The sequence below is a fragment of the Tursiops truncatus genome, chromosome 1 (genome assembly GCF_011762595.2).
Source record: "Tursiops truncatus isolate mTurTru1 chromosome 1, mTurTru1.mat.Y, whole genome shotgun sequence".
Lineage (NCBI taxonomy): Eukaryota > Metazoa > Chordata > Mammalia > Artiodactyla > Delphinidae > Tursiops > Tursiops truncatus.
The window spans coordinates 129,759,006-129,782,879 of record NC_047034.1 but is presented as its reverse complement, the minus strand read 5'-3'; the positions used below and the strand labels follow the sequence as shown (position 1 = coordinate 129,782,879).

The window sequence follows — 23,874 nt, the reverse complement described above, 5'->3', positions numbered from 1 at the left end:
TATTCTAGTCTTTTCTATGTTGAATTCTTTAAGAAAAAAGAGAAAAATCAGCTGCAGCAAGATCCACATATTATTAAATCAAAATTCTGATTTAACCAATAACTAGAAAAATCTCACAATAAATGGAAAAGAATTTTCAACTAACCATCTGATGGTCCATTTTTGTTCTCTTGTTCTTTAGAGCTTGTGGGAGAAGCAAATGGGCTAATTTGACAGGTTCCAGTTGTTGGAGAATAGGCTGTAACACTTATCTTCCTTGTGATTTTTGAAGAATCAAATGACTAGAAATAAATATTAATTTGGGACAAAAATACTTATGTTTAGTTACAGATCTTTGGAAATACATTTGAAAAACTCGCAAAATTCAAACTAATACTCTTTTCCTTGATCTTTCTTTTCGGATTTTAAATATACACAATTATTATCTTCAAAGTGAACACTGTTATTTCAAGGTATGTACATTTTCCTGGTCTCCATACTGATTAGGGCATCTCAATTTGATTTTATGAAATTTTAACATTAAATGGTTACTACATTCTGAGATGGTATTTCCAAACAAGTAGAGATAGCTGACTCTCCCAATTACATCCTGACATTTGTTGTTAGCTGAACGTGAAGTATAATTATGGGCCTAGACCAGAGAAAATCTCAGAAGTGTCTCTTAGTAAGACCCACAGGGAAACCCTAGGAAGGATTAGTGGTGTCCTTAACCTTCACAAAGTTGCTCTGACACAGTATCTTAATGATAAAACAAAAAGAATGTTCAAACAATTGAGTATGGCATTTAAGGCCTTTGAGAATTTGATCTATTCTACACAATTCTCTCTGCAGCTTCCTCCTCTGTGTTCCCATAGACCTTGTTCATACCTCTTACTGGAGTTAGTAAATTCTAATAATTTATTACATTTCTGTATACCCCATTAGTATTTAAGTTTCTGAAAATACATATTACTTCATCCTTGTACTATAGAACTCAAAAATGTATGATGAATGAATGATTTAAAAGAAACAGCCCAGTAAACTTAGCCAGGCCACTCTATTCAGAATACACTCATTTGGGGCTTCCCTGGTGGCGCAGTGGTTGAGGGTCCACCTGCCGATGCAGGGGACATGGGTTCGTGCCCCGGTCCGGGAAGATCCCACATGCCGTGAAGCGGCTGGGCCCGTGAGCCATGGCCACTGAGCCTGCACATTCAGAGCCTGTGCTCCGCAACGGGAGAGGCCTTATACCCAAAAAAAAAAAAAAAAAAAAAAAAAAAAGAATATACTCATTTGTTCACTGGTTCATTCATCTATTATTAACTGACGCCTTTAGTCCCAGTCACTTAGGTTATGCACATTTGGGTCTCAGCTAGTCTTTCTTTGGTTTGGGGCCTCATTCATAATCCACTTCCTCCAAACACCCATTATCACACTATTAATTGCTTGCTCTTCTGAATTCTTTTTAAACGTATTTTCTATAATGCTTACTAATCACCCAGCATTTGCTAACTAATGTGTATACAGGAAGAGAACAAATTGCTCTGGCCTCATAAACAGCAGAGGACAGGGCTAAAGGTAGTATGCTTGTTACAGAAATTCAGAGAAGAGGGAAAACCAAAGTGGGCTGCAGTAATCTCACAGAAGGATTCTTGTGAAGAGGAAGGGTAAGGCTTAGATAACTGAAAATAAAAGGTATGAAAAACCTGAAATCTAGAGGTGAAACAGACAGCACAGGGTGGATTTAGGGATAAAGGAAAGGTCTGAAGGTTCAGGATATGTTGCCAACACTGTAGAATTAAACTTTAGCTTGGCTGCTGACTTGAAATAGTTATATAATTCTCCATTGTCACCTATTCTTTATTTTCAAGACACCATGGCAGAAATAGTGGCTATGTCACCTTTTTCAATAATCTTGGTATTAGTTCCAGAATCTATAGCATCAATTTTTTTTTTTTACAGGTAAGATTTTAAATGATAGATACTTCTTTGTATTGGGGGAAAAAAGGCATTATATTTTTTATTTTATGTATCCACAGTAGCCACAAATATAACCAATATTTAAAAAAAATCAAACTACAATATCAAGTTATAGCTTCAAAGTAATCTTTTTTGTAAGGTGAAAGGGTTTTAAGTCTCTTTAACAGGTGGTTATTATTACCTCTCCATCTTGAGTTTTCAGCTGCTTATAAGTATTCAGTCATAAACTATTGGACATTTATCCAATCCAACCCCACTTTTCTAAGAATTTATTGCCCAGAAATATTTCACTGTGTATGTACAAGAAATGAAAGTCACTACCCTAATGTACATTTATGTCAATCTGTTTTCCTATTTTCACCAAAAATTATTTTTCCAATTGCCAAATATCTAAATATTGCAACTGCAGATCATACATTTCTCCTTGAAAACAATTTTCTAGCTTTTGTAAAATAAGTCTTGGTGTGTGTGTGCGCACGCGCGTGTGTGTGTGTGTGTGTGTGTGTGTGTGTGTATATATATATATATGTGTGTATATATATATATATATATATATATATATATATAAATTTTTCCCCCTCACCTTAAAAATACTGTCTTCTCTTTTGCTTTCTTTCTTTTTTTTTTTTTGGTTATCTGTGTTGATTAAAAAGGAAAATATATGTCTACAATCGTAATGTACTTAGAGGGAAAAAAGAAAATCTACCTTTTCCTACTATCCCACTAAATATTCTTCAGTAAATAATGCATTTTTATATGTCTGCCTACTGATACACACAAATGCATAGTCTTACTTCTTTAAGTTCTTTTTCTCTCAAAGTTTAACCAAGGTCCTCTAATTTTTAAACTCTGAAGATGCTTAAAAGTGATCCTAGAATCCTAAGAATTTCCATTCTGCCAACGCCCAAACGTTGAAGGACTTGGTCTTCTTATTAGTCTCCTACAAAAGGAAGAGTTAAGAAGACTGGGATTTGAGAGAAGACTGAGCTACTAATTGAGAAGTCTGGAACTCTTTCCATTCAGCAATGATGAGTGCTACCTACCAGGTCCTTTAGAAAAATAGAGGAAGAAAAAGTGAGAAGAACAGATTTGGCTAGAGAAAGGAAAGAATTCAGGATGCAAACAAAATATAAGGATATAGAAATCAGATAAGTCACAACTACTTTCTATAATAATTTACAACTGCTTGTAATATTTATTGACAACATTATTTAATACCACACTAAAAAAAAAAAAAAGATTCTGTCTAGGATCAGTCCAAATGCCACTGTACTTTCTGTAAGGTCAAACCTTGTACATTAGCAAAACTAAAATTTGGTCATTGATTTTTCTGCCCAGAAAAAAAGAAATCAATGTTCTCTCCAAAATTTCAAATATATGTGACATTCTCCTTCAATATGTTTCACAAATTGTAGCTTGCTTCATCACCTTGTTTAAAGCATATTCTACCAAAAAGGTACCTGTATTTTATATATTTTTACCTATTATAGTCTAGAAAGTACTAACTAAGGGTTCTTTCAGGATGAAATGTGGGATATAATGGATCTGCTATTATTATTATGAACTACTAGACTATGCTAACACTGAAATATTTAAAAATACAGGTACTGTAGGTATTTGGACAACCAGAAGCAAAAGAAAAATTAGGGTAGCTAAAGGGAGACAATTCTTTATAATCTTATACTGGTTAATTAGGTTATTGGAATGTTTCACCTAAGGCAGTATTATACATCACTAGTACTTATTATAGAATTTACATTAGAAAATTTTAAATACTAGCTGTCTCAGGGATTTGTCACGATTTGGGCCTAAGGTTCCTAGAAGAGTCCTAAATATCAACTAACTTTTTATCAGTTGCCACAATTATCACCCTTAATGACTCTAATAATATTTAGGTTTTGTTATTTCTAATGGTAGTTATAGAGAACAAAAGCATTTTGCACTTATCCCGTGATCTTACAGGGACATCAGGGAAAGGATATAACCAATATATTAGATCTGTGCTGATGACAATGTTCTATTTCTTGATTGGGTGTTTGATACCCAGGGATATACATTTGTTAAAACTCATTGAACTGTACACTCAAGATCTGTGAATTTCACAATCTATAAATTTTACTTTGATAAAAATATTTTAACAGGAAAAATAAAACATTGGCTAAAAAGTTGATACACTGGTGTTTCTATTTGTGCACACTACTGTTCCACAATTTTAAGACATTAAAATATTAATTTTAATATTAAAGACATGACCATTTTGTTACTCTCTTGCACTGTAGTCTTCAATAAGTTTTTAAAGATATATTTTCATGGCTATTATCATTCCTTCATATGTCCTTCTATTTTTTCAGAATAGAAAGTGAATCCTACCTCAAATATATTTTTGTTTATTGAAGTATGATTTACTTACAATAAAATACACAGATCTTAAGTTGTCTGGCTTGCTGAGTTCTGATAACTGTATATATACACTGATGCCACCACCACCCAAGATGAAGAACATTTCTGTCATCCCAGAAGATTCCCTTGTACCCATTTCCACTCAATTCCCACTCTGCAGCCCAGAAGCAACCACTTTCTAATTCCTATAACCATAGCTATTTTTGCCTATTCTTGAACTTCATATAAATTAAATACATAACTCTTGTGTTTGGCTTCTTCTTTTCAATGTGTTTTTGAGATCATCTATGTTGTTGTGAGTGGTAAGATTGTGTTCCTTTTAATTTTACTATTCCTTTGTATAAATGTACCAGAATTTGTTTTTCTAATCTCCTGTTGAAGGACATTTGGGTTATTTCCAGTTTGGGGCTATTACGAATTAAGGGGCTAAAGAACATTTTTGTATATGTCTTTTGTGGATATATGATTTTATTTATTTAGGAAGCCCAGGAATGGAATTGCCAGACTATAGGATGGATACAGATTTATTTTCTATATATAAAATAAAGGCTAAATAGTTCTCTAAAGTGTTTGTATCATTTTAAATTACAATCAATAAATGAGAGTTCCAAATGCTGCACATCCTCACCAACCCTTAGGTTGTTTTAGACATTCCAGGGTTGATTTTTAAAGCCATTCTGTTTTGTTGTTGTTATTTAGCTATTCAAGTGAGTGGGAATGGTATTCCTTTGTGGTTTTAATTTGTATTTCCAATGACTAATGATGTTGAACATTTTTTCATGTGCTAATTTTCCATTTAAACATTTTATTTGTCTTAGATTTATAAAGCTGGACAGTTGCTGATTTGGTGATCGTTAGGTCACTCAGACTATGTAAATACAATGTATTGATCTTTCTAAATGTTCTTCTGGGTTTTTAATTGTTTACAAATTTCTTTTTGTATTGAAAGCAAAAAAGACAAAGTATCTTTCAGAGGACTGTATACCAGCCAAAGGGATCTGGAATATCATCTTAGGGCCACTCTTCTTAAAGTGGGAAATCCTGTTATTAGTGACAACATGGATGAACCTGGAGGACATTATGCTGAGTGAAATAAGACAGAGACAGAAAGACAAACACTGCATGGTATCACTTAATAGGGGAAAAAAATAAAGTCCAACTCACAGAAATAGAGAGTAAAAAAGTGGTTGTTAGTGGCTGGGGGATGGGGGAAATAAAAAGAGGTTGATAAAGGGTACAAACTTTCAGTTATAAGATGAATACATCTGAGAATCTAATGTATAACATGGTGACTATAACTGATAACACTGTATCATACAGTAACTGAAATTTGCTAAAAGGGTAGAACTTAAACGTTCTCACCAAAAAAGAAAAAGAAAAAAAGAAAAATTTGAAGTGATGGATGCATTAATTAATTTGATGGGAGGAATCCTTTTACGATGTGTGTGTGTGTGTGTGTGTGTGTGTGTGTATTCACAATATATACATCAAATCATCACATTGTACATTTTAAATATCTTATATTTTGGTCAATTATAACTCAATAAAGCTGAAAAAAAGGGAAAGACTTAGATCATCCTTTTTTTTTTTTGTTCTCCTTTCCCTATTTCCTATTTTAGACCAGATCTTCTGTCCTAAAAACTTGACTCCTACACTACACAGACATACTCATTAGATTCTTGAGTGTCTCCATAACTCCTGAATGATTTGTATAAAAAAACCTGAAGAAGTTAGGAAGATGTCATCCCTTGTGCCAAACCTTGTGAGTCAAGACTATTCCTTGATAAGATTCATGCAAAACACTTACACTGGCATATGGATGGACCAAACCTACTTAATCTCCTATTACAGATTGAGAGAAGCAATGGGGGGCTTTCATGTAGAAAGATGGGGTAGGAAACCAAGAGAGGGAAGATGAATGTATATATCCAAGTCACTCGGGAGCTTTTATGCAGATGCAAAAAAATTAAGTCAAAACTTATGTTTAATAAGAGATGGACAAATGTAACTCCATGTTTACCACTAGAAACCAAAGCTTTGTGCTAACTGTTGAATTTATAAGGAGGGAAAGATAGCATGAACCTGTTTGTTCTTTCCCTGATACCCTCCTCTCATTCCTGAACTACAGAAGACTGAGCTCCCTTGGGCTTTGGTGAATCTATCACCAGTGTGTGTTTATGGTTTTAATGGATACTTGCTTCCCTTTCTGCTATACTTTTGCTATATACTTCTGCTATATGCTGATCCTTTCCCCTTCCTCTTCTTTTCTCCAAGAAAACACAATGAATAAAGACTTACTGATACTGAAAAAAAGAAGATATAACAATTATAAACACACACACACACATACACATCTAACAAGACAGCCCCAAAATACAAGGAGCAAAAACAGGCAGAATTGAGGGAAAAAATAGAAAATTCAACCATAATAGTTGGAAACTTCAGTGTCCCACTTTCAACAATGGATAGACCAACTAGACAGAAAATCAGCAAGGAAACAGAAGACTTGAACAACACTATATACCAATAAGACCTAATAGACATCTATCGAACCCTCCACCCAACGAAAGCAGAATACACATTCTTTTCAAGTACATATGTAACATTAGCCAGGATAGAAGGTATGTTAGGCCATAAAACAAATCTCAGTAAATTTAAAAAGATTTGGATCATGTAAAGAATGTTTTCTAATCACAATGGAATAAAATCAGAAATTAAAGAAAGAAGGACATTTGGAAAATACAAAAATACATGGAAATTAACAAACTCCTAGATAACCAATCAAAAGGGAAATTAGAAATACTCTGAGGAGAATGAAAATGAAACACAACACATGTAAAAACTTACGGGATGAAGAGAAAGCAGTACTCAGAGAGAAAGTTAAACACTTACATTAAGAAAGAAGAAAGCTCTCAAATCAATAACTTATCCTTCCACCTTAAGAAACCAGAGCAAACTAAAACCAAAGGAAGCAGAAGAAAAGAAATAATAAATACTAATATTAAAGAGAAAACAAATGAAATGTAAAATAAGAAAATAGAGAAGATCAATGAATCTAAAAGTTGCTTCTTTGAAAAGAAAATTGACAAACCTTTATCTAGACTGACTAAGAAAGAAATGAGAATCAAATTACTAAAATCAGGAATGGGGGGCGGATATTACAGCTGACCTTGGAGAGATAAAAGGTATTATAAGGGGATACTATGAACAACTGTATACCAACAAATTAGATAATCTAGATGAAATGGACAAATTCCCCAAAATACACAGCCTACCAGGACTGAATCATGAAGAAATGGAAAATTGGAATCCATCAATAGCAAGTAAAGAGATTAGATCAATTCAGAAAACTTGTCAAAAAGAAAAGCGTGGGACTGGAGAGCTTCACTGGTGAATCCTACCAACATTTAAAGAAGAATTGACACCAATTCTTCTCAGACTCTATCAAAAACAGGGAACACTTCCTAACGCATTCTATGAGACCACATTACTCTGATACCAGAACCAGACAAACACCTTAAAAGAAAACTACAGACTAATCTCCCTTATGAATACAGATGCAAAAATCCTCAACATTCCTGCAAACTGAAACCAGAGAAAAATAAGAATTATATATTGCAACCAAGTGGGATTTATCCTGTGAAAGCAAGGTTGGTTCAATATATAAAAACCAATCAATATAATACATCATATTAATAGAATAAAGGAAAAAAACCCACACGATCATCTCAATAGATGCAAAAAAGCATTTGACAAAAATACAATTCTTTCATAATAAAAAATAATCATCAAACTAGGAATAGAAGGGAAGTGTCTCAATCTGACAGAGGGCATTTAGGAAAAACTCACAGCTAACATCATATTTAATGGTAAAAGACTGGATGCTTTCCCCCTAAGATCAGGAACAAGGCAATGATATCTGTTCTTGCCACTCTACTCAACATTGTTCTGGAGGTTCAAGCCAGGGCAATAAGCAAGAATAAGAAAAAAATGCATCCGATGGGAAAGAAAAATGACATGATCTGATATATAGAATACCCTAAAAAATCTATAAGAAAGTATTAGAGCTAATACACGAGTTCAGCAAAGTTACACAATACATGATCAATATACAAAAATTAGCTGTGTATCTATACACTAGCAATGACTGATCTAAAGGGAAATTATAAAAACATTTACAGGGCTTCCCTGGCGGCACAGTGGTTGAGAGTCCGCCTGCCAATGCAGGGGACACGGGTTTGTGCCCCGGTCTGGGAAGATCCCACATGCCGCGGAGCGGCTAGGCCCGTGAGCCATAGCTGCTGAGCCTGTGCGTCCGGAGCTTGTGCTCCGCAATGGGAGAGGCCACAAGAGTGAGAGGCCCACGTACCACACACAAAAAAACAAAAAACCATTTACATTATCACCAAAAACAATAAAACACTGAGGAATAAATATAACCCAAAAGTATAAGACTTGTATACTGAAAACTACAAAACATTGTTGAAAAAAATTAAAGAAAATCAAAATAAATAGAAATAGATCCTGTGTTCATGGTTCAGAAGAATTACTAATTTTAAAATGGCAGATTCAGTGTAATTCCTATCAAAAGTATAAATTTTTCTTTTTCAGAAATGAGAAGGTGACCCTAAAATTCACCAGGAATTGCAAGGCATATGGAACAACAGAAGCAATCTTGAAAAAGAACAAAGTTGGAGGACTCACACTTCCTAATTTCAAATTTATAGTAATTAAAAACTTTCTTTTTGAAAACTTATAGTAATCAACACAGCATGGTAGTGGCAAAAGTTCAGATCTACAACCAAATGGAATAGATTTGACAGTCCAGAAATAAATCCATGAATTTATAATCAACTGATCTTCAACAAGGGTTCTAAGGCCATTCAACGGGGGAAATAATAGCTTTTCAACAATGCTAGGACAAATGATTATCCACATGCCCCTAACCTCATACCATGTTCAAAAATGAACTCAATAAGGTCTTAAATGTAACGTAAGTGCTAAAACTATAAAACTCTTAGAAAGAAACATAGTGAAAGTTTGCATTACCATAGACTGCACAACAGTTTCTTAGATATGACACCAAAAGCACAAGCAATCAAAGAAAAAGTAAATTGGACTTCATCAAAATTTAAGACTTTTGTGTATCAAAGGATACTATCAAGAAAGTGAAAAGACAACACACAGAATTGATGAAAGTATATGCAAACATATATCTGACAAGGTAACAGTATAAAGAATTCTTACAATTCAACAGTAAAAAGACAACCCAATTAAAATATGGGCAAAAGTTGTGAACAGATATTTCTCCAAAAAAAATATACAGATGGCCAATAAGTACATGGAAAGATGTTCAACATCATCAGGGAAATGCAAATTAAAACCACAATAAGATAGCACTTCACATCCAGTAGGGTGGCTAGAATCAAAAATTCAGAAAATAACAAGTGTTGTTGAGGATGTGGAGAAAGTGGAACTCTCATACACTGATAGTGGGAATGTAAAATGGTGTAGCTGCTGTAGAAAAGAGTTTGGCAATTTTGCAAAAAGTTAGAATTACCGTATGACCCACCAATTCCACCCCTAGGTATGTAATCAAGAAAACTGAAAACATGTTCATACAAAACATTGTACAAGAATGTTATATACAACATTATTCATAATAGTTAAAAAGTGGAAACAACCCAAATGTCCTTCAGCTGAGGAATGGATAAACAGAAGGTGATATACCCATAAAAAGAATATGATTCAGCCATAAAAAGGAATAAAGTACTGTTACATGTGACAACATGGATAAACCCTGAAAATGTTATGCTAAATGAAAGTCAGTCACATATTGTACCATTCCATTTATATAATATGTACAGAATAGGCAAATCCATAAGGACAGCAAGTAAATTATTAGTTGCCAGGGACTGGGGGGGTAGGGAGGAGGAAATTGAGACTAACTGCTAATAGGTATGGATTTCTTTTTGGGGTGATGGAAATGTTCTAAAATCAGATAGTGGTGATGGCTGCACAATGTAATGAGTATATAATAAACCACGGGTGTATACTTTAAAATTATGAATTTTATATTACATGAATTATATCTCAATAAAAAACGCTAAAATTAAAAAAAGAGAACTGAACTGTCAAAAAGTGTATGAGATAATTGGGAATTTGAACAAAGATGTCCATTTGATGATTAAGGAATTCATTCTGAGAGATATAATACTTTTTTTAAAAAAAAATTTATTTATTTATTTTTGGCTGTGTTGGGTCTTCGTTTCCGTGTGTGGGCTTTCTCTCGTTGAGGCGAGCGGGGGCCACTCTTCATCACGGTGTGCAGGACTCTCACTGTCGCGGCCTCTCTTGTTGCGGAGCACAAACTCCAGATGCACAGGCTCAGTAGTTGTGGCTCACGGGCCTAGTTGCTCCGCGGCATGTGGGATCTTCCCAGACCAGGGCTCAAACCCATGTCCCCTGCATTGGCAGGCAGATTCTCAACCACTGCGCCACCAGGGAAGCCCTGATAATACTATTATAGTTTTTTTAAAGTCTATCTTTTAGAAATAATTACTGAAGTATTTAGGATGATATGGATGATGTTTGAGATTTGCTTCAAATCATCTAGTATGGGGGATACTGAAGTATGCGTGGGAATATAAATGAAATAAGATTAGACTTGTGTTGATAATTACTGAAGCTGGGTAATGGGCAGTGCATTCTCCATAATCAAAATTCTCCAAAATCAAAAGGTAAAAAAAAAAGGAATCAATATTTGATAACTGTAGTGAAATAAGGAATCTATAAAATAATCATCAAGGCATTTAAAAAAAATTAGGAGAAAGATTGACGGAGAATTTTATTATGGGTGGATCAGGCTGGTAAAACCAAGACCATTTTGTGCCTCCTGAGGTGATGAGACAGGAACTACACAGACTACCTATGAGGCATTCTTATCAAAATATGAACCACAATCTAACCAAGCCTCTAGTTTTAACTATGAGTTTTATAGGAAATATGAAGATTAGAGAAATCACTTAAAGGACACCACAAGAAAACAATCAACCAAATCTAGAATGTGAAATACGGAAAAAATATTTCAGTTTTTTCCAAAAAATAAATTACAAGAAAAAGAGTGAGATTTTAAAAGATTTAAAAGGAGTTGGGGGAAAAAAAACTCTCAAGGTTCTTAAGAACCACTACAATGTGTAAACCTTGTTTGGATCCTGATTTTAATAAGCCAACTGTAAAAGGACATTTTGAAGCAACTATAGAAATGTGAATATAAACTGGGTGAAAGATATTATTGGGACTTCCCTGGTGGTGCAGTGGTAAAGACTCTGTGCTCCCAATGCAGGGGGCCCGGGTTCGATCCTGGCCGGGGAACTAGATCCCACACGTATGTCGCAACTAAGAGTTTGCATGCCACAACTAAGGAGCCCATGCACTGCAACTAAGGAGCCCATGAGCCACAACTAAGACCTGGCACAACCAAATAAATAAATAATAATTTTAAAAAGATTTTATTAAGGAATTACTTCTTATTTTGTAAGGTATGATAATGGCTCTATAGTTATGAAAGAAGTCATTATCTGTTAGAAATGCATACTGAAGAATATTCTGATGAAATAACATGTCTGGGATTTGCTAAATTCCAGGAAAAAAAATACAGATACATACACACATATATACATTAATATATGTGTACATATATATATATAAATAGATGAAGCAAAATGTTAATAATTTTTGAAGCTGGGTGATGGTTACATGGTAGTTCACTGTATTATTGTCTCTACTTTTGTGTATGTTTGAAAGTTTCCATAATAAAAAGGTAAGGAAGCAAGGGAAGAAGAGGGAGGGAGGGGGAGAAAAAGGAGCAGATGAGCCAAATCAATAAGTAAGCCTACAGAATATGAGCTATAATATTTCCTAATGCCCTGAAGTCCCAAGTTCTTTCTAATTTCAGGAGTCAGTAAAAGCCTTATCTCAGAGAGATAAGGTTAGGCCATGGGAATAATCAGACTTAGAACTATCCTACTAACGGTAAGGGAATAATTTCGACTGGGTATGTATGTCCAAATCAGCAAACCTCCCCCAAACTTGCACTGCATTCATTCTAGCAGCATGCCTATTGAGTTGGCCTTGGTAGGAAATATGCTCCTTCCCTTCCCAATCTGCAGCATCTGCTTCTCCCATTCCTTCTCTGAAGTAGCCTGAAAGAGATTAGGTCAAGCTGGCTAGGTATATAACCAGGTAGCCAGCTGTCCCTATAAATTCATCTGGACTGCCATTGGCAACAGTTTGTAATAAATAATTCAACTTTGTTTCTGAAAATTCATCTAGAAACAGTGCTTGGAGGGCAATAACTTCAGCAACCCCAATATTGCAGGTAATGATAAATCAAAACCTTCATCACTCATTACCCCCCAACAATTTGAGAGGTTCAGCAAGTAGTGGTACTCATAGTATATACTCTATATATATTAAAGGAAGATAACAGGGAATGATCCATACCCCTGTTTTCCCTATTAGGGGAATCATAAGGAAAATTACTTTTGCAGACTTGCCCTAACATCATGGAGCATTAATCTCCATGAAGGTCTGTAGCCACATTGGGAACACTGGTATTTGGTAGTTCTAATTATTGCTGGGAGAGAAAACACCAGTTGTTTAGAATGAACAGGCTCCACTTCAACCAACTGGCATATAAAAGCCATCTCCTTTCCTTGGACACCAGAGCCTTCTTCCTTCAGCATCATATGGGTAAGGCAAAATGACCACAAAGTTACTACTAGTTCCTCTATAGCTTCACAGCAATTAGGTGCTCTTAGAGTTATAGGTAATTTTCCTTTGTACGGACTAAGGCAGCCTCAGTGGGATCACTGGCATGTAGGCAGATTCTTGGGAACCAGGCTGCTTCAGGGCTTAGCTGTTACTGGGAATGGATAGAAGCATAAATGTAGCTAAAGAGAGAAGCCTAGATTTAGCACCAGAGCCAAAGCTGTCAGATCTAAGAGCTGCAAACAAATTATGAGGCAAGATACAAAAGCTGAAAATATCAGAAATAATAATAAATATTAGAAATAGGTTAGAAAACAGAAATGTTGAAGGCCCAGGCTAGGATGCTAGGAACCTGCATTTAGCAGTTGGTGGCCATGTGGTACCAAGCTAAGTCAACTGGTTTAAAGGTACAGAATTGGGCCAAACATAACAATGTATTTTTCTAATACAGGATATTAGCTGTGTCACTGGCTACCTTGACACATCCTAATCTGGAGAAAAAATGGATAGAAAGCTTGCCATGACGACAACTGTACTTTATGAAAAGGATGAATTCCTAAATGGCCATTCTCTTCCATTCAAATGATGTTACCACCTCCCAAAGAACAGTTTTGGGGCAGGAAAGAACAGTATTTCATTTCAAGCTGGACTACTCATCTACCAAAATACCATTCTGACCAAAGAAACAGATGCAAAATTACAGTCACAGCTGCATTCTGTACAGAACAAGTTGGATAATAGTGTTCTAAATTGCTAATTACACTGCTAATGATTTTTTTAGTGGCATTGCAGTATTCTGCCACCTTTGTTTAAATTTTTAAAAAAAGCATCTAGGAATTTTTAAAAATGGTAAATTGTTAAATACCAGTGAGTCTTCTGAAGAGAAATTCCATATAAAACCCATTTCTTGAAATGGCATTCTCACATAGGATCCCATTTACTGACTAGCTATTTGTTTTAATTTACTTTCTCACCAATTTACTTGCATTTAAGATTACTAAGGCCATAAGTATCCCAGTATTAGTGTCTGTATCTAGATCCAATATTGGTAATGAAAAGATAATAAACTAGCATATGTCATGATATGCTGGTATTGGTAATGTGCTATGATGAGATTTACAAAAAGTAATAGCAACAGTACAATTTTATTCTTGTTGTGACAACCACAGTGAAATTTATTACAGTGTTAGTATTTAATTGTTTATTCATGCCAGCGTAGCTGAGGGGGTAATTACCTTTTTGATATAAAAATGTTGTTAATGCTTTTATTTCATTTTAGCAGATTAGAGAATGCAGATTAAAGCACTGCCACTGTTCCATCTTTATTTATCTGCATTTAAGTGGCAGAGCATTTTTTTTCTACAAATAGTGAATTAATTTCTACTAAATTATTTCATTAAGGCTTCAAATAATTTGCCCTTTAAATAAAAACCTCAAGCTGGCCAGGAATTTCCATATATTAGATTACAAATTTTATATGTAGAAAATGGTGTACCAATAACAATTATGTCACAGTGGGTTTTTTTGATACTTTTTACATTTAGTATAAGGGTAAATTAGCTGTCAAAAAATTAAAAACACAATCTTATTATGCAATTACAAACTCATAAGTAAATACTTACATTTGGTTTTAACAGATCATCCAATTTCAGTGATCTTTTAACACTGCAAACAAAATAGTTAAAGACATCTTAGATTTAATATGCTTTAAGTAGCCAAGTATTTAAGAGTAATCTATATAAACAAAGATTCTAAGTTACTTTCACCAACTAAAGTAGAATACCTATGAAGAAAGCAATTTTCACAATGATGAAACTGATTTTTTGATAGCATATATCAAGATGAAATCATAATTAAATATTTAGATGGATTTTTATATATGTAGTTTTATATATATGCACCATTATACAATTCAAACACTAAAGTTATATTATAAAATAATCTTAGTAAAAAATTAATATATTTGTGTGTTTTAAAATACCACTAACAAAAATTATACATAAAAGGAAAATAATTTACATACCTTCAATGGAGATGTTGAAAGTATATTATTTGCAGAAATAATACACTAGCTATTAAAATAAAAGTATGAGCAAGGTGAAAAAGTTTTGCACCTTATTCTAGCTTTAAACATGATTCAGTGCTACCAGACTATGACTTAACTGAGGAACAGATGCTCTATGTCTTTATAAGTCCCCAATCCATAAGAAACTATTTTTTGTCTCCTTCACTAAACTGATTCAGGAACATGCCAGGCTCTCTCTGTGCAAAATCTGTTCTGCTAAACTGGATGCCCAGCTGTTGGTGACAATGCTTAGAAAGGAAAGCTGAATATTTATAATACTTTATTTCGTACAGCTGTCGTCTAAAGAGCAGTCATCAACATTTTATTGAACACAGACTAAATGCTCAAAGGAGAAAAAGGTCAATATAAATTAAAACTAGTTTTCCCAGTGACAAATGCAACGTTAAAAGTACTTTCTCGATCTCTGAGAAAAAGAAATTAAGTTATTTAAAATATTAGAAAATTTGAGCATAAAGCAAACAAATTTTATTATAAAGGTTGTACTACAAAAAACAAAACAAAATTTATAGATCCTAGAAAATGACTATACATAAATAAGTGACTACTGACTTTCAAACAAGTGACAGAAGCAGGAATAGAAGAGATGGACAATTTATAAAAATTACTCAGCAATAAATATTAAATACAAAAATTTAATCTATCTAAAATAGTTCACTTAATTTTGCTATTATATCTACATTAGCCTATCACATAACATTATTTCTTAAAATTAACTAAATTGGTTTAAAGAATTACTCATATCTTTTAGAAGTCCACTTGAAATCAATTTAATGTGAATTCTCAATGAAGCAAGAAGAGAACAGAGGTTATGAACAAAAATGGCAGCTAATCAAAAAAAGTACTATATTTAGCTTTGGAATATATATTACCCTATTCAGGTGTGTGAGATGTTTTTTGTATTTATAAAACTTCAAAAGTAGAAATCAAAAACTAAAAGTACACAGTACAGCATTTTTCAGCCTTTGTTTTTAAATGCTGTTAAGATGCAATACTACTTTTTAGAAGTAAATAACCCCCACCCCCGATATTAACCATTCAAAATATTCTTGCTTTATTAGTGATGGCTAATTCGTAGAGAAACTAAATATTTGTATTTAAAAGGTTTCCAGTTTAGGTCCTAGGTTGATCTAAGAAGCCCAAGGAGATATGTAAAAGTAAATAAGAAAGTGATCTGAGTTAGACTGTTATCTCTCACTCTAACAGTTTAGTGAGAATCTAAAAACATGATTTATTGTGGGTAATGTGGTTCTCAGATAATTCAGGCATCTAATATCCAAAAGCTGGTAATAGTTACAAGAATCATAAAGACATTTACTAGACAAGACTAGGAGAAACCTAAGAGATTACTTAGGTCATCCAATAGAGAAGAGTTTAGTGTGATTTGCCCCCTATCACACAGTTTGAGTGAGAGAAACTCAGATTTTACACCCTGTTCATAATAAATCCTTGTTGAATTGAGGGGGAGGAGCTAAAGAGGTAAAGAAAAACAAACCTACTAGAAATTTATGACCATCTATTCTTACCATTCTGGTAGAACTGGGCCCAGTGTCAAGATATCAGTTATTAAATTAAGCACCTACTAAATGCTTTTACCCTTTTTAAAAAACTCACAAACAACTGTAGCATAGATGATGCTAAGTGGATTAGGATGATGTTAACAGAAACAGAGAGAAAGAGACGGATGAAACACACAAAGGAAGGACAGGCAAAACTTGATTAGATATGTGGGACAAATATTTTCCTAAAGTTCTTACTTATTTGCTACCAGTATTAGTTAGCAATTAAAAGTGATATATCTCTGGTAGTTCTGTAAAGTAATAGCAGCTCTTGTGGTTACTACCTTGATTTTAAAAAAATGGGCACCCCCAAATAGGCAAAGAACTCAAATTGACAGTTCTCCAAAGAAGATATACAAATGGCTGGTAAACACAAGAAACGATGCTCAACATCGCTAGTATTAGGGAAATGCAAATCAGAACCACAGACACACAAATCAGAACCACAAGATACCACTTTACAACCATCAGGATGGCTACTATCAAAAAATCCAGAAAATAAGTGTTGGCCAGGATAGAGAAACTGGAACTCTTGTCCTGTGGGACTGTAAAATGGTACAGCTGCTATGGAAATAGTTTGGCAGTTCCTCAAAAAATTAAACCTAGAATGAACATATAATCCAGTAATCCCGCTTATGAATATATATATACCCAAAAGAACTGAAAGTAGGGACACAAACAGATATTTGTACACCCATGTTCATAACAGCAGTATTCACAATAGCCAAAAGGTGAAAGCAATGCAAGTGTCTGTGGACAGAGGAATAAGTAATAAATTTGGTATATACACATACAAGAGAATATTATTCAGCCTTCAAAGGAAAGAAAGTCCACATGCTACAACATGGATAAACCTTGAAGACATTATGCTAAGTGAAATAAGCCAAGCAAAAAAGGACAAATACTATATAATTCCACTCAAATGAGGTGCTTAAAGCAGTCATGCACCCCAGTGTTCATTGCAGTACTATTTACAATAGCCAGGACATGGAAGCAACCTGTCCATCAACAAAGGAATGGATAAAGAAGATGTGGTACACATATACAGTGGAATATTACTCAGCCATAAAAGGAACGAAATTGGGTCATTTGTAGAGACATGGATGGACCTAGGGACTGTCATACAGAGTGAAGTAAGTCAGAAAGGGAAAAACAAATATTGTATATTAACGCGTATACATGGAATCTGAATAAACTGGTATAGACGATCTTATTTACAAAGCAGAAATAGAGACACAGACATTTATGTATGGATACCAAGGGGGAAGCGGGGGGGGGGTGGTGGAATGAATTGGGAGATTGGGACTGACATATATACATTACTGATACTATGTATAAAATAGATAACTAATGAGAACCTACTGTATAGCACAGGGAACTCAGTGCTCTGTGGTGACCTAAATGAGAAGGAAATCCAAAAAAGAGGGGATATATGTATACGTATAGCTGATTCACTTTGCTGTACAGTATAAACTAACACATTGTAAAGCAACTATACTCCAATAAAAATTAAAAGTATATATATATTATAGAAAAGAAAATAGAAAGATAGTTGCCAGGGGCTAGGAGGAGGGGTGAATAGGGAGTTACTGTTCAATGGATAGGAAGTTTCAGTTTTGCAAGATGAAAAAAGTTTTGGAGTTGGACGATGGTAATTGTTGTACAACGATGTGAATGTACAGTTGACCCTTGAACAACACGAATTTGAACTGCAAGGGTCCACCTATTCTCGAGTTTTTTTTTTTCAAGAAATACATACTACAGTACTACACAACCTGCAGTTGGTTGGATCCGTGGATGCGGTACCAGGGATACAGAATGCTGACTGTAAAGTTATAGGTGGACTATAACTAGAGTAAATCCCCAATTTACTCAAGGGTTACCTGAACTTAAGTGCCACAGAACTGTATACTTTAAAATGGTAAATTTTATGCTATGTATATTTCACAATTAAAAATAAATAAATAAATTTTAAATGGGCACCTACCTATTATAACCTAATTACCTCCCTCTTATGGGTAACCTTATAATCTCTATGGCAGGGGTCTCCAACCCCCAGGCCATGGACCGGTACCAGTCTGAGGCCTGTTAGGAACTGGGCTGCACAAGTGGGCAGTGGCGGGCAAGTGAGTGAAGCTTCATCTGCCGCTTCCCATCGCTTGCATTACTGCCTGAACCATCATATCCCCCCACACACACCCTCACCCTGGTCCGTGGAAAAACTGTCTTCCACGAAACCGGTTCCTGGTGCCAAAAAGGTTGGGGACCGCTGCTCTACAGGTTACTTCTCACTTTCAACTTAACCCAAATTTACACCAGTGCCCACAATTTGAATACTACAGTACCCCTAGTACACTTAGGTGTACTAGGTTTAGCTTCACTGGGATCAAAATTCTGGTTGCTACCAGCATTATTGCTAGTGAGAATTTAAGAAAGATAAAGATATGTAGTTTTATATCAACAGGAAAAGAAAAGAAAGTAACCATGTAGAATTAGCCATATTACTCTCTAAGACCATCTTCCACTATTTTATTTAGCTTACCACATGGTAGTATCCTGAATAGGATTCTCTAACTCATCAGAACAGAACAAGTGCATGAGTTTTAGTATGTAACATTAATAACAGCAGTTACAATATTAAAAAAACTATTTTACAAAAAATAAACTATCATTTGATTCCTAATTAAGAACCAGGAATGACACCTCCAAGACTCATGAAGCAACATGATTTGAGGTTCCCTTAGAGGACTTTTTTTTTTTATATTAAAAAATATATTGCTTAATGGATTATTATACGGCAACCACCCTTGTAACCATCACCCAGGATCAAGAAATAGAAGTTTGCCAGCTCTCCCCCAAAACCTTCCATTTGTCCCATCTTGTTCACCCCTCCTTTCTCCCACATAAGTAACCACAATCATGACTAATAGTAATACCTCATCCCTTACAGGACTTTTAAAACATTGGATTAAATATGATTTTCAATAGAGCTGAGGGTAAGAGTGTATGTGTGTGGGGAGGAGATAAAATTAGTAAGGCATATAAGACTCAGGAGCCTTGATGTTATGCCAAAATCTTCCCCTAAGGTTGGGCAAATCACATAATCTCACTAAGCTTCATAAAGGTGATAAATAATACTGGCCTGTAAACCAGTGGTAAATTTCTGAATGGAAGATAAAAATATCACTTAGTATATCAGTGCTTCCATTTACTTCTCTCTATAATGGAGATAATAATATTGCCAGCTACAACTACACAAACAGTTTTTAGAGGATTATGGAATATGCTTATGAGATGCTTAGAAATCCTTTGATGAAAGGCAATGGCCAAATTCACATCCCATGTGACTCTTTAGGTACAAATTGAGAAATCTAAAATGATACATTTTCCATTCCATGTATGGGAATGAGCAAAGAAGGGAGAAGAATCTCCTATATCCTTTTGCATTCTCCCTTTCATTCAAGCCTATGCTTTTTTGTGTTCAACACTGACAGAGGTCACATAATAATTCACTAACACAGCATGGGTAAGTGGGATTATTACTCCACTGCATGGAGAAATATGGTCACCACGTGAAAGCAACTAAATAAAAGATTAATCTTGTTATTCTTCATGATAAAACTAGCCAAAACCTTAACCAGTTATTGGGCAACACGTTTATGGTGTCAAAAGTTGCTTTATCAAAAGATTAATAAAGAATTAGCTAAAGAATTTTTACAGACCTAAAGGGATATATTTGGGAATACTGAACCCAGAAGATATATGGATGGAGGTGAGATGTTCTTTGGGTTGAATAAAATGAGAAATGCCATAAGATCATTTCATTCTTAAATGGGTACTCTCAAAAATGAACATTAATAAAACATTCATTACTATTACCTTCTGTGAGAAACATATACATATGTGTATCATCACACATACATATATAAAGGACATGAATAAGTCTTTTAAAAGATTCTATTAAAAGGGGCTAAACAGGTTTATCAGAATTAAATGTGGTAGACTGGTGATATTTTATATACCTTTTTGTATGTATAATATTTTACAACATAAAAATTAACAATAATAAACTAACACTGATGTCGACCTTTTCTCTGAGATTCCAGCAGAGTCATATTTAATTTTTCCCTGACACTGTCCAGATTGCACTAAGGGTTTTTCCATTCCACACCTATAATACTTGTACATGTTCTTCTCATTAAACTTATCAAGTTGCAATAGTATATTTCCTCCCTAGACTAATGTATTTATATCATTAGCATCTTGTCTGTTAACTGGTAAATTATTAGTTCTAAAAATACTTGTTGAACTATCTCTCCCACTAAAATGCAAACTAGAGAGTGTAACATCTGTTCATATTTGAATCCCCAAAGCCCGACACAGTGATTGGCACAAAGGTGTTATATTATATAAATTAATAATCAATTTAATTTTTTTTTACTTAAAACATCAGTCTTAAATTCAAGAACATATTTGAACTCTTGAATTCAAGAACTTGAACTCTTAAATTCAAGAACATATTTAATTCCTTACGTTTTTTATAATCCTTCAATTCTATTTAAGGTGCTTTAAATGCAAGTTCCCAAAGGATGTCATATTAACACTGTCTTATCTCTAAGGCAGTCTCTTATATGGATTTGTGTTTTATCAGTTCTGGAAAAATCTAAGCCATAATTTCTCCAAATATTGGCTCTCCTTGATTCTACCTTTCTGAGACTCCCTCTAGAAGAAATTTTAGATTTTCTATTCCATTTTCCACATCTCTAAACATCTATTTCTTATCATTGATCTCTATGCTGTCAGGCAATTTCTTCAGGTCTATCTTTAGTTGTGTAATTCTTTCTTTAATTGTGTGTAATTTACTGTTTAATCCATCCATTAGCATTTTTTAAAACAATTTGATGGGTATTTTGGGGGAACTTTTAATTTTTACATATTTTTAAAGTTAAAAAATATTCTAGGAATAACAGTTTTTGATAACCTTTACCCAGACTTAATACCTGTTTACATTTTGTCCCAGTTGCTCTATCATTCTCTATAGAAACATACACACACACATACATATACAATGCAAAATCTTTTTTATGATCCATTGAAAATAAGTTGGAGACACTGTATACCTTTATCCACAAATATTTGTGTGTTTTTCTAAGAACAAGGATATTCTCTTACATAATCACAATACAATCATCAAAATCAGGAAAAGTTTTTGAAATATAATATTAATTTCAGATGTACTACATGATTCAATATATGTATATATTGTGAAATGATCATCATAGTAAGTCTAGGTAAAATCCATCAATCACCACACATAGTTATGATTCTTTCTCTTGTGATAAGAACTTTTGAGATCTAATCTCTTAGCAACTTTCAAACATACAATATAGTATTATTAACTATAGTAACCCTGCTGTACATTACATCCCCAGGACTTAATTTATTACATAACTAGAAGTTTGTACCTTTTGGCCACCTTCCTCTAATTCCTCCTTCCCTATCCCCCATCACTGGTAAACACAAGTCTGATCTCCTTTTCTATGAGTTTGTTCTTTTTAAAGATTCCAAATATAAGTGAGATCATATGGTATTCACCTTTTTCTTTCTGACTTATTTCATTTAGCATAATACCCTCAAGGTCCATCCATATTGCAAATGGAAGGATTTTCTTCTTTGTTATAGCTGAATAATATTCCATATGTATGTATACATATATATATATATATTTCTTTATCCATTCATCCATTGGTGGATATTTGGCTATTGTAAATAATACTGTAATGAACATGGGAGTGCATGTATCTTTTGTTAATGTTTTGATTTCCTTCAGATAAATACCCAGAAGTGGAGTTTCTGGATCATATAGAAGTTCTGTATTTTGAGGAACCTCCTTATTGTTTTCCATAGTGGCTGCACCCGTTTACATTCCCACCAACACTGCACAGGCTTCCCCTTTCTCCATATCCTTACCAGAACTTGCTATCTCTTGTTTTTTTGATAAGAGCCATTCTAACAGGTGTGAGGTGACATCTCATTGTGGTTTTGATTTGCATTTCCTTGCTGATTAGTGACGTTGAGCACCTTTTCACGTACCTGTTAGCCATCTGTATGTCTTCTCTGGAAAAAATGTCTATTCAGGTCCTCTGCCCAGTTTTTTGGGGTTTTTTAACACTTTTATTGGAGTATAATTGCTTTACAATGGTGTGTTAGTCTCTGCTTTATAACAAACTGAATCAGCTATACATATACATATATCCTCATATCTCTTCCCTCTTGCATCTCCCTCCCTCCCACCCTCCCTATCCTACCCCTCTAGGTGGTCACAAAGCACCGAGCTGATCTCCCTGTGCTATGTGGCTGCTTTCCACCAGCTATTTTACATTTGGTAGTGTATATATGTCCATGCCACTCTCTGCGTCTTTTTTCCCGTCTTGCCCCTAGGTTCTTCATGACTATTTTTTTTTTTTAGATTCCATATATATGCGTTACCATACGGTATTTGTTTTTCTCTTTCTGACTTACTTCACTTTGTATGACAGACTCTAGCTCCATCCACCTCACTACAAATAACTCAATTTCATTTCTTTTTATGGCTGAGTAATATTCCACTATATATATGTGCCACATCTTCTTTATCCATTCATCTGTCTATGGACACTTAGGTTGCTTCCATGTCCTGATTATTGTAAATAGAGCTGCAATGAACATTGTGGTACATGACTGTTTTTGAATTACGGTTTTCTCAGGGTATATGCCCAGTAGTGGGATTGCTGGGTCGTATGGTAGCTCTATTTTTAGTTTTTTAAGAAACCTCCATACTGTTCTCCACAGTGGCTGTATCAATTTACACTCCCACCAACAGTGCAAGAGGGTTCCCTTTCCACACCCTCGCCAGCATTTATTGTTTGTAGATTTTTTGATGATGGCCATTCTGACTGGTGTGAGATGATATCTCACTGTAGTTTTGATTTGCATTTCTCTAATGATTAATGATGTTGAGCATTCTTTCATGTGTTTGTTGGCAATCTGTATATCCTCTTTGGAGAACTGTCTATTTAGGTCTTCTGCCCATTTTTGGATTGGGTTGTTTGTTTTTTTGAT

At 34.4% G+C, this 23,874-nt stretch overlaps 1 protein-coding gene across 3 annotated transcripts in view; it reads right to left on the bottom strand.

Annotated features, from left to right (window-relative positions):
- The window catches only part of ITGB3BP (integrin subunit beta 3 binding protein), a 90,601-nt gene that overhangs the window by 54,495 nt on the left and 12,232 nt on the right, over positions 1 to 23,874 (bottom strand). For all 3 annotated transcript variants that reach the window (XM_073788937.1, XM_019919666.3, XM_019919665.3), the window contains exons 2-3: positions 14,754 to 14,796; positions 146 to 281 (exon numbers count right to left, since the gene is read on the bottom strand). In XM_073788937.1, coding sequence (XP_073645038.1) covers positions 146 to 281; positions 14,754 to 14,796 — 179 coding nt within the window. The remainder of the gene's footprint in view (positions 1 to 145; positions 282 to 14,753; positions 14,797 to 23,874) is intronic.